General features: G+C 44.4%; 1 protein-coding gene across 1 annotated transcript in view; it reads right to left on the bottom strand.

The window, feature by feature from the left end:
* Nucleotides 1–12,598, bottom strand: part of FRMPD4 (FERM and PDZ domain containing 4) — a 1,281,777-nt gene that overhangs the window by 41,198 nt on the left and 1,227,981 nt on the right. The window contains exon 14 of the mRNA XM_085622531.1: nucleotides 12,202–12,340. Coding sequence (XP_085478657.1) covers nucleotides 12,202–12,340 — 139 coding nt within the window. The remainder of the gene's footprint in view (nucleotides 1–12,201; nucleotides 12,341–12,598) is intronic.

Here is a 12,598-nt window from a genome sequence, read left to right as displayed (position 1 = left end):
AAAAGCAGCGGGGGGAGGCCAGTCATTTATCAAACAAGGCAGCAAGGTCGGGAGCCCCCCACCCCACCACACTGTTCCTCCGGGTCACTGTCTTCGGTCTCAAAAGGGAAGGTCTACTGGATGAGTCCGAAGCAGCAAGGTCCAAGAGGCGATCTGGTGGGAGCAGCAGAGGGCAGAGAGTGGGACTTAGTTGGTTATGCGAGCACTGAGTGGGCAGCTGAGAGCGCTGCATAGCAAAATGGCATGGATGACTCAAGGCACTACACACCAAGGCGCCCACACACTTGGTTTGCCAGGCTAGACAATTTATGTTTCAGATTGTAAAATGGAAAGATATGTTAAACAACTTGAAGTTATATTACAAAGGGTTTCAGATTCTGAAGATGCTGGTCTGGGCCTCAAGAACACAGTTTCAGCTATGCGCACTATATTAAGCAAGATAGGCTGCAGCAGACATAATTGTATAACCAGTGTAGAGACAGTAATTTTGTATCTCTAGGGACAGAAGACGAAAACAATTTAGTTCAAATTCCTATGACATTGATAAAATAATCTCACTTATCTTTGTTATTTAGGCCCAGAGTGAATAATGTGATAGGCTCAAGTCAGAGAAGTGACCTTAAATATTATACTGGTGAAAAAAACAGGAAGTAGAGAAATAATCTCTGTGGAAAATCAATTGTTAGGGAGTGGATGAAAAGAATGCAAAATACCAACAAACTGGAAAGAATGCAAAATACAAACAAACTGTGAAAGAATGGTTGTGAACATAGATGGAAAGGATTCTGGTGCAGAACAAAGGAAGGAGATAAAAGCAAGCATGGTATGTTGGTTGACTGCGAAAGAGGTCAAGAAGGATGAAGGTCAATGAGATTTGGTGGTGGTGGGATGGGAAACATGTAAAAGCCTGTAAACTCAATCTCTGTTGAGTAGATATGGTAACAACTGATTGCAGTGGATTTAGCAGATTGCAGCATGGTGGATATGTAATTAGGTTGATGAACATTATTCCAAAATTTTAAGAGGAACTGGCATTAAGATCCTGAGTAAGAGGTATATTGATATGATATGTTACCGGTTTTTCTATGATAGCGGTAGTTTGAAAATTCATGCAGCTATTGCCAAAGCTAGAGGAGCTCAGACATAACCGATATGTTAAAGAGGTTAGTGGCTTTCATTTATGCTGCCAGTGGTTTAAGGAACTGTCATCTGACCAAAATTACAAATACAAATACAACCATCTCAAGATCTATAAGTAGTAAACAAATTATTTTCATAGTTTACTATGCTCTATTTCTAATCACACAAAGGATTCAGGAATGTGCTAGTGTCAGAAATTGGGTTTCTGGTTGGGTGTCCAAGCAGTAACCACCATTCTTGTCAGGGTGAGTCAGATACACACCCTAAATTAAGCTGTGCTCACCCTCGGGTAGCTTGGCACAGAGCAGTCAGGCTTAACTTAAGAGGCAATGTGTAAACTAGTTGTGCATCACTTCAAATAGTAAAACAGTGAAAACATCACAGAAAAAGATACCCCACCTGGTTAGAAAAATAGAGCTTAATCTATTAAACAAAACGACAAAAATCCAATAATTAGAATTGGAGTTTTCAACTTTTAAAGAATATTTGTAAATGTAGTGCTTAAAAGCATAAAGTTCCAACCAGAGCTATCTGGCCGTACTTGACCAGATCAAATCCAATAGTTCCAGAAGGCCGGTTCTGAGAGACGCAATGGTGTCAATGGGTGGATTTCTGCTTGAACATAACTTTGTACCTACTACTGCCAAGGGTCAAGGATTGGGTTGGCACCACTTGGCAGATCAAGACTCACAGTTGACAGAGTCCAGGTGCTGTAGCAGGGCTGTGGAGTAGTCGAAAAGTCTTTTGTGTCCCTGAGACTTCAAACAAGAGGGAAGCAGACAAGCCCTTGGAGTCACTCCGTGTTCAAGTGGTGTAGGTCCAGTCCTTCTCACCCAGGCAAGGTGGGCAGCAGGCAGGGCAGCACAGAAAAAAAAACAGTTCTTCCAAAGCAGCAGTCCAACAGAGTGGCAGTCATCCTTCAGCAGCACAGCAGTCCTTCTTCCTGGCTGAGTATCCACAGATCCAGAAGTGTGCTGAGTTGGTAGGGTAGGAAGTCCTGTTTTTGTACCCAGTGGTGCCTTTGAAGTTGGGGTGACTTCAAAGAGGGGCTTTGAAGTGCACAGAGGTCCTCCATTTCTGCCCTAGCTCCAGTCACACCTAAACTCTCTTTGTGTGTGGCTGTCTAATTGGAATGCACAAAACCCAGCGGTCACCCACCCCAGACCTGTACTGGAGACATGCAGCAGACACACAGGGCTTAGAGCAAAAAAAATGCAAACTTTCTAAAAGTGGCATTTTAAAAATTGTAATGATAAATTCCACTTCACTATTAAAGAGAATTTATCATTACAATTCCATAGGTGTTAAACATGAGAGCTTAACCTCCTTCCAATTGGGAATTACACATATTAGATGTAACAAAGGAATCTCCAATGTTAACCTATGGGATGGATAGGCCTCTCAGAAGTGGAAAACTAATTTGGGAGTTTTTAACTACCAGGACATGTAATGTCACACCACCCTGCCCTATGGGCTACCTAGGGCCTACCTTAGGGGTGGTTTATATGTAATAAAAGGGAAGTTTAAGGCTCAGCAAGGGGTTTTAAATACCAAATCGACATGGCAGTAAAGCTGCACACACAGGCTCTGCAGTGGCAAGCCTGAGACATGTTTTAAAGGGCTACTTAAGTGGCTGGCACAATCAGTGCTGCAGACCCTCTAGTAGCATTTAATACACAGGCCCTGGGCCCATATAGAGCACTCTAGTAAGGACTTCTAAGTAAATCAGATATGCCAACTGTGGACACACCAATGTCATCATGTTTAGGGGGAGTGATCACATGCACTTTAGCACTGGTTGGCAGAGTTAAAGTGTCCAGATTACTAAATTTAACAAAAACAGTTCAGCAAAAAGTGAGACAAACAGGCAAAAAATCCAACAGTATAATAGTTAGACAACTGAAATTAGTACAAACTAAAACTCATTAATTCACTGCATATATATTTTATTTACACTCAAACTCAAGCTAAGGATTGAAAAGGGCAGATTGGTTAATTGACAAATAGTAGATCAATGATATAATCAACATTGATCTGGTCGTGCCAGTGAAAATACGTTAACATTGTATACAATGCACACTTTTTTTCGAGTTCATAAATGGAAAATGTTTCTTACCCTGTAAGCATCTGTTAGTGGCATATAGTGCAGTAGATTCACTAGCTGTGCATACTCCTAGCATCTAGTGTTGAGCACCAACGTGCACAAGTTGTTTTTCTTCTAAGAAGCCTTTCGATCCACGAGGTACTGTGACTCCTCCTCTTCGCAATAATGCGCATGGCATCGACTCCATTGTTAGATTGTTTTTCCACACGGCAGTTGAGGATAGAATGTGAAGTGAAGTGAAGCAATGAGGAGTTGTCCATGCATAAGAAGAAAAAGAGAAAACATAAAGACACTGCAAGGGCCACAGGCGTCCGGGAGGAGGGTGGGTGCATATGAATATACACACTATATGCAACAAACAGATGCTTGCAGGGTAAGTAACATTTTCGGTTCGAAAAACTGCCTGGCCAAAATTTGCTTGTTGGCGCGCTTGGACATCCACACAGTAATGTTTTGCGAAAGTGTGTGGTGTGGACCATGTAGCTGCTTTGGATATATCAGCTATAGGGATGTTCCTCAGGAAGAACATAAAAGCTCCTTTCATTCAAGTAGAGTGTGCTCTAGGAGGAGGGTAGAGTCCTCTTGGCTTTAGCATAGTATGTCTGGATGCATTTAACTATCCACCTGGCAATGCTTGACTTTGATAGAGCCTTTTCTGTGTGGAGATCAGGAAAAACAACAAAATGTTGATGAGTCTTCCTAGATGGCCTGGCTCTAGCAACGCGGTACATGGGGTCTTGCTTTACATCCAAAGTATGGAGAGCCCATTCCACAACTGAATCAGGTTGCGGGAAAAAAGCAGGAACATCAATATACTGATTAAGGTGGAAGTGAGATAACACTTTAGGGAGAAATTTCAGGTTGATGTGGAGGGCAACCCTCGGCCTATGTACTGGGAAGAAAGGTTCTTCCAGGGTTAAAGCCTGAAGCTCACTAACACGCCTTAGTGAGGTGATAGCAACTAGAAATGCCACATTTCAAGAGAGGAACCTAAAGAGGCAGGTGTGGGTGGGCTCAAATGGAGGACCCATGAGTCATGAGAGCACAATGTTGAGATTCCACAAGGGTGCCAGTGAGACCCGTGGAAGAATGACAATTTTGAGACCCGCCATGAAAGCTGTAATAGCCAGTATCCAGAAGAGGGAAATATGTTGTCTGTTCTGAAGGTAGGTGGCCACGGTGGCTTGATGTAATCAATTGGAGGTAAAGCCTATCCCAGGAACCTGCAAGTGAAATAAGTAACAGACAGTGTCTTGCACTGTGGCTTTCAATGTGTTAATTTCTTTTGAATGACAGTAGCAGACAAATCTTTTCTATTTGGCCGTGTAGCAGACACGGGTGGTAGGTCTGTGAGTTTCCTTGAGAATACTCATGCATTCAAGTGGAAGATTAAGGTATTCAAAATCTATGAACTCAGGAGCCAGATCACAAGGTGGAGGGACCTTGGATCTGGTTGGCTAAATTCTCCATGGTTCTGCATGAGAATGTCTGGCTTGGTGGGAAGCCTCTCATGTGAAATTAGAGTTCAAACAGAGTTGTGAACCAGGGCTGTTGGGCCCATGTGGGTGCCACCAGGGTGAGTATGAGGTACACCTGCTGAAGCCTCCAAACCACAAATGGAAGAAGAGGGAGAGGAGGAAAAGCAGAGGCAAATATCCCTGACCAGTTCATCCACAGTGCATTGCTGCTAGACTGTGGGAGCCTGGAGGTGAAGTTTGGGCATTTGGCACTTTCTGCTGTAGTGGACAAGTTGATCTTTGGGAACCCCCATCTGTGAAAGTAAGAGTGGAGCACTTGCGGGTGGAGTTTCCACTTACTGACTTATTGACGCATCCTTATGAGGTCAGCAAAATTGTTGTCCATCCCCGGAAGGTACTCCACTAAGAAATGGATTTTGTGGCTGAGAGCCCAATGCCAAATTCTCCAGGATAGCCAAGACAGCTGTCCATGTCCACCATTGTTTCTGAAGGTGATACATGGCTGTCATATTGGCTACCCGGACAAGAACAACCTTGCCTATCAAGTGAGCTGGGAAAACCTTCAATGATAGGTGAATAGCTAGAAGTTACATGTAGTTGATGTGGAGGCCCTCATACTTGGTTTTCCACTTACCCTGTACAGTCAAATCCTGTAAGTTTGTGCCCCACCCTGTAAAAGGAGCGTCCCCTATAACAATACTCTGCAGAACTGAGTCAAAGAAAGGCCCCTGCAACATGTGTCCCACCACTGCAGAGAGGGATAAATGCAGTGGCATCCCAGTGATCCTTCACCTGAGACTAGTGTTGCGCTAAACATTCTTGCAACGGATACATGTGAAGCCTGGCATGAAGGTACTATGGCAATGCAGGAGGCCATCAGGCCTGGGAGGTGCATGGCTGTTCTGACTGTGAGTTGTTGATTTGGTTGAAGAAAGGGGAGCAGTGTCTGAAAGGACTCAAGCCTGACAGGATTTGGATAGGCCATACCTACCTCTAAGTTGAGAATAGCCCCTAGGTAGGACTGGATCTGGAAGGGTTAGATGTTGGATTTTGAGGCATTGATGGTAAACCCTAAGCGATAAAGCAGATCTATTGTGACCTAAGTGTGTTTGCAGCACTGCTTGCAGGTGGCACTTTTGATAAGCCGATCATCCAGATAAAGAAAAACGTGGATGCCCTGTCTGGTTAGGTGTTCAGCCACCACCGCAAGTCATTTGGTGAACACCCAAGGTGCAGTAGTGACCCCAAAGGGGAGCACTTTGAACTGTTTATGTCTTCTGCTGACCACAAATCTGAGATACCGGCGATGAGCTGGATCTATTGGTATGTGGAAATAGGCATCCTTTAGGTTGAGCGCGGCCATAAAGTCGCCTTGCTAAAGAAGCACGATGACATCCTGAATGGTCATCATGTGAAACTGCTCTGACAAGATGTATTCATTTAGGGACCTGAGCTCCAGAATGATCATATGGGACATTTCTTTTTTGGGTATTAGGAAGTATGGTGAGTACACATCTGTACTTGGCTAATGGCGAGGGAATAATTGTTAGACCTGGCATCCTTGGCGTTGTTTCCCCTGACTTTTTGCTGGTTTAGACACTTTGAGCACTTTGTCACTGCTGAACAGTGTCAAAGTGAAAGTGGGTAAATTCAAATTATGATTGGCTATCCATGATTGGCATATTTGAGTTGTTGGTAAGTCCCTAGTACAGTGCACTGAGTCTGCCAGGGCCGGTAATTCAAATGCTACTAAGTGGGCTTGCAGCACTGGTTGTGCCACCCACATAAGTAGCCTTGTACAGGTATCTCAGACCTGCCACTGCAGTGTCTGCTCGCAGTTTCAAACTGCCAGGATCACCTGGCAAGTGCACCAACTTGCCAAGCTGTAACCTTACCTTTTCTTACATGTAAGGCACTCCTCAGGCAGCCCCAATGTATCCCCATGGGCAGGGTGCAATATATGCGAAATGTAGGACATGTACTGGTGTGTGTGACGTACTGATAGTGAAATACTGACAATTTAGTTTTTCACTACTGTAAATAACATCTTGCAGGCATAACTTTCCATTGGGACCAGATAGAACCATAAAGTTTGGACTCCCTAAACTCAGAATTTAATAACACATCTTTTAGTAAAGATGGTTTTTATATTTTGTGTTTGAAAATGCCACTAAAAAGTAGGCATTGCCTGTGTACCTCTGCCTGTTTGTGGATTGACTGTCTGGTTTTGGAGTGGCAGGTGCTGGAGATGTGTATTCACTATAGACAACCCCAGGGGGGGGGTGGTTGAGGTGTGCCTGGCCCTTCCTGGGTGACTCAGATTGAGCTGAATAGACCTAGGCCGCATTAAGAGTAGTGAGAGGAGATTTCCTTGCAGCTGAATAGGGCCTGTCTCCCTTGCACAATGATGTCGCTCCTCCCCTGTGCTCATACTGAAGTGAGGACAGAACTGGTACGGACTGGGTACAGAGACCCTTGCCACAAAGATAACAAAGACATTTTTGAGTATAAATATTACATGTGAAACCCAGGGCTTTAGATTACTTCAAGGAACAAGAGGACCCTGCCAATAAGAATAGCGGAAGGACTGTGTGAGAGAGGGGTGGGTTGGCCTGCAGTTGCTGCTTCTGTCTGTGGTGGAGGAAAATGACTGACACTTTTTGCCCTGCTGTGGTATCCTGCTTGAAAAGAAATCTTCAAGGGCCTGCTTGCACTGGCCTCCTGTTCTAGGAAAGTCAGGGACATCAAGGTTTCCATTCTTGCTTTTCCTAAATCTAAACGGGTTGCCTGAGGCTTTATTACCTGGAAGCCTTTCTGCGCTTTGTTGCAGGGGCAGTCCACTCCTATGTATTCACTGATCTGAAGCCATAGCTTGGGGCCTTAGGCGCTGTGCGCTGCTCTTTCCACCAAGCTCTGCTCCCGACTCTGGACTAAGCCCCCCCTGCTGCAGCACGAAGCCGTGAGTGAGATGAGGACTTACCCAAGCGATGTCATGGTCAGCGCAAAAGAACCCCTGCAACCCCCTGAGATTCAAAGCCAGTCCAGCAGCAGCAGCCATCGTCTCAGAGCAGTCAGAGCTGGGCCACCAACACATCACATAGTCTCCAGTGTGGCCAAGCGCTGCCCAGGGATCCGGAGCCCCGCCTCCTCTGCTCCAGCCTCACCTGTCTGCCAGGTCATGCTCTGCTGGAAGGCGCCTTGCATCTCACACCTTGGAGACCTTAAAGCGGGCACCCAGCGGTGCAAGTGTGATTCACCTGGGAGCATTGAGCTTCTCGGGCCTTCTACATATCCTGATTCAGCGAGGAACGGGCAACAGCCTGAATCCTTCCCCAACGCCCGGAAGAGATCAGTGCTGAGGCACTAGGCCAGCAGAAGGTATCCCAGCAGTTTCCCTTCCCCGTGGTTGTAGTTAGGCACAGAAAGCTCTGCCACTTACTTCCACTACCCTCAGTGAGAAAGGGGGGGGGCAATTTTCGGTACCACAAGTTAAAATATGTGCTGTGAGCATTTTTACAAAGTGATTTCATTCAAGGCGTTTACCACTAACGGTGCATAACTCATAATGCTTGTACCATTATTCAATGTGATTCCATTATGGTGATTAATACTGAAAGTGCATTACTCATAATGCTTATGTCTTCATTCAATGTGATTCCATTTAAGGGGATTAATACTGAAAGTGCATAGCTCATAACGCTTATGTTTTTATTCAAAGTGATTATCAATACCACGCCATTCTCTATCAATTAATGTGAGTGCCAGAACAAGATTGATTTATGTGAACTAATGTATTTTGGTGTACAATAGGAAGGATATACTTTCCTATAACCTTGTGTGGAGCTTCTCTTTGTGGTGTGCCTAATTTGACACTAGTGTTTGTGTGTGTGTGTGTGTGTTTCGCAAACGCTTTACACATTGCCTCTGGTATAAACCTGACTGCTCTGCCAAGCTAACAAGGAGATAAGCAGGGGTTATCTTGGGTGTGTAACTCCCTTATACTGACTAGAGTGGTGGGTTCAGCCTGGCCTACCTACATACCTAGCCAACCAGAACCCCCAATTCTAACATTGGTTCTATAGCCCCCTTTGAGGAGGAGGGCTTTGACCTACTCCATGAGCAGTCTTTGATGTTTTGGTGACAGTCTGTGTGAGGTGGAATGGTGGGAGGCATGGAAGTGAGCTCCAGACAATAACCATTTTGGATAATATTGAACAACCGCTGGTCTGTGGCGATGATTTGCCATGTAGGAAAGAAGCCTTGTAGGTGCCCTCTGGAGGTGTTGGGTGGTCGGGGGAAAAAGAGGCAAGTCAGAATTTTGTGTTCGGTGTAGCTGCTTTTGGGGAGCGAGCCTTGCCTCTGCAATTGTATCCTTTATAGGACACTCTAAAACGGCCGCTGGAAGAGGATGGCTGACACTGGGTGTGCTGATAAGACATGACAGCTTCAGGAAGGGTGGTCTTTGAGCCTCCACAGTAAGGGGAAGGGTAAAATGTACTGCACAGTGCAGGTGTTTGCAGTGCTCCCATCACTTTGACTGTCTCCAAATCCTTTTGAATTATTTTTAAAGCTTGGTCCACCATCAAAGGGCATGTTCATCAAGTTCTGCTAAACTTTCGGTTTAAAGTCAGAGATACGGAGCCATATGTGTCTACATAGCTGAATGCTAGAATTTACCCCTCAAGCAGTTGTGTCAGCTGCATCTACGGCACAGTGAATAGAGGTGTTTAAGATCAGCTTGACCTCAGAAACTATCTCCTGACCCAATTTTCTATGCTTTGTAGGAAGGTATTGGAGGAGCTCATCCATTTTGCCCCAGTGGGCACAATCTTAAGTTGGATGAAGGCCAACAGAATTAGCAATGCTCCAGTGTTTGACCAATTGTGAGGCAAACCATTTCCCTGCCTCATCTTTGTGTTTGCCTTCCTTATCAGGACGCATCTCTGCTGGCCTGGGAGTTGACTCACTTACAGGCAGTGGCAAATACCAGATAATTGGGTGGGAGCTGACCACATAAATAGATGAAGTCAGAAGGTGAGGCCTTATATTTTCATCCACCCTAGATGTTATAAGACGAGGTCCCGATTGGTGCTACAGCGGATGTGGTTGGTGCTGCGTGTTGGCTCGGTGCTGGTGTCAAGGTGGCTGGCGCAGAAACCGTCGGTCTTGGAGGCTTTTTCAGCGCTGAGCAGGAGCTGGGCAGGGTGTCCGAAGCAATTTGGCGGTGCCAACCATGGCCCGAAGGCAGTGGCGGCCTGAAAGCCTGTCTTGGTGTTCCAGAGGGGCTGAGTACCGTTTGGCTGAAAAGGGACAGGGGGTACCACACTCATGAACTGTTGAGCTTGTGGAAGCTTCTCAATCTCCAGGTTGGAACCAGGACTGCCTCCGGGGTAGAAAGCCTCTTCATTCCCAGCTGACGATTGTAGATGGTGTTCCCTCTCGATTTTCTTGGGACCGAAGAGTTCTGGGAAGTCATCTCCACCTGTATGCGACATCTTTATTCGACAAGCGCAGCAGTCATGAAGAGTCTTTTTTGGAGAGGAAGGAGCGACAAGTATTGCAGGCAGCCTTGTTGTGTTCTGGCGACAGACAAATATTGCAGACCTGATGGAAATCCGTCAGATATTTCATGTTGGAGCGAGTACAGTATTAAAATGACATCCATTCCATTACCGGGGTGGCATGGTGGAGACATACAACGGAGAGACGGCAGTAGGTCCTGATGGGCGAGGCCCAGGTGGGGCCATAGTCTACCCGAATCTCGCTCAAGGAAAGAAATCACACATTGATCCAAGACAGAAAGTAAGAGAGGCGTGCTCTAAATGCAATACAGATGGAGGGAAGGAACTATGTGAACCAAAAAGAGCACTGTGACGGCGTCAACCCAGAGCACAGCAGCACACGTCCGAACCCAATGGCAGAAAGGAAACAATCTAACAATGGAGTCGATGACCATGTGCTTTATTGACAAGAGAAGGGGTCACAGACCTTGTGACTCGAAAGGCTTCTTCAAAGAAAAACAACTTGCGCACATCCGAGCCCGACACTAGATGGCAGGAGTATGCATAGCATGTGTATCTACAGCCACACATGTCATGAACATGTAGTTTCACCTACTTTCTATTTTATATAATTTAACAGTGCTGCATCCCAAGTTCTACTAGTCCAGGATCTATGAACTAATCAATACCATCCAATGGTCATACTGTCTGGTATGAGCAGAGCACCCACAATAAACACTTCAAAACGGGAAACATCCTTTACCACGCAACCATTACAACGAGGTATTGTTACATCGTGGTTTTAACAACGCAAGTCGTTACACCGACTTGCACTGGAGGGCGCTGTAGGATAAGGAATAGTGTGAATTACTTTCCAACACCTTCCCTACTGTACGTAGACTGGAGTTGGAATAGTAATTCACACTATTCCTATGTCCAGCGCCCTCCAACGCAAGTCGATGTAACGACTTGCGTTGTTAAAACCACGATGTAACATACCGCGTTGTAATGGTACGCGTTGTTACAGCATACATCCCTTCAAAACAGATGAAGCTTTGTGAGTTCAATTCCATTCATAGAATATTTAAAATTGTTTTTATAGTATTTATTTCATTTACATTTTTTATGTTCTTTAATATCTCTAGTTTCCTTGACAAAAAAGCAGTTATAATATCAAAAAATTTACTTGGTGCACTTCGGGTACTACACACTCTTCACCTGGAAATCAATCCCTAAAATACTTTCTGAGCCAGGCCTTGTTTTTTAGGTAGAACTCACATCTAAGGCAAGAGTATGCCACTGCTTCTCATAGGCAAAGGTTTGTGAATTTGGCAATAAGCATCTATCCAGTAGTGAACAGGTTCTGGAACAGATGAAGTGATTGATCAGAAATCATTTAATTGGTTGATGCTATCTCTGCTCTGGAATGCTCAAAGCGTTACCACAGTTGTATGATCTTTGAACTGAAATACAAACAAGGTTAAGAGCATGTTGTGTCCTTTGTGAATTCCACATCAAAGACAATGAGGTAATAGGAGAAATGAAGAAAACACCACTGTGCTGTGGTGAAAAGCTCCATTGCTAATATAAAAGAAGGCCTTTATCTTACCGATATGCAAGAGGTATTCATTTAGAGCTCAGAATGTTACAATGTGGAAGTACAAGGAGCATCTAAATTCAAAAACATGGTTACCACCTTTTTCAGATAGTAAAGAGTTTATAAGCTATAAAAATGTCAAATACATTTGCAGTTTGACCTCTGCTATCTCTCCTAATACTGATTATTCAATCTTTATGGTAATAATTTCACATTTGAACTATATATATCATAGCAGTAATTCATTAGTATAACCTTTTAATGTCTTGATCAATGTACTCCAGAGTTTCATTACCTTGATCTCAGTATCTGTAAAGTACAAGCCACAAAGAATACATCCACAAGAAATGCACTGATGCTCATGTGTAAAAAATAACCTACCTAAATCTCTGCTTCCCATGTTTTTATTGTTGGCCATATTAAATATAGATCGTCGTGAATCCACTAGCAGTCTGTAGTATCCAGCTGTTAAGCAGGCTAGGTTCATTGCATCAGATGACTCCATGAGCAAAATAATTGGCTGAAAGAAGGTATTGAAATATAAGTCAGTGTTCATGACATTACCAAGGGTTGGTACAAATCTCAGTCTTACATTTTCGTGAGAAGTGACCATTATGCTACTGCTTGCAGAGCTGCTGGCCTTCATAAGGGGCTGTATTATTGGGAATGTTTTTTTTGTCCTTCTTAGGGATTTCATCTAATTTCCAAATTATAGAATGGCTATTAGGCCCTTTCTTTGATGGTACCACCTATAGATAAAAATATATATATCCAAAAC

This window comes from Triturus cristatus, chromosome 8, assembly GCF_964204655.1.
Source record: "Triturus cristatus chromosome 8, aTriCri1.1, whole genome shotgun sequence".
Lineage (NCBI taxonomy): Eukaryota > Metazoa > Chordata > Amphibia > Caudata > Salamandridae > Triturus > Triturus cristatus.
The sequence above is the reverse complement of the archived record's forward strand: the minus strand, read 5'-3'. Positions and strand labels throughout refer to the sequence as shown.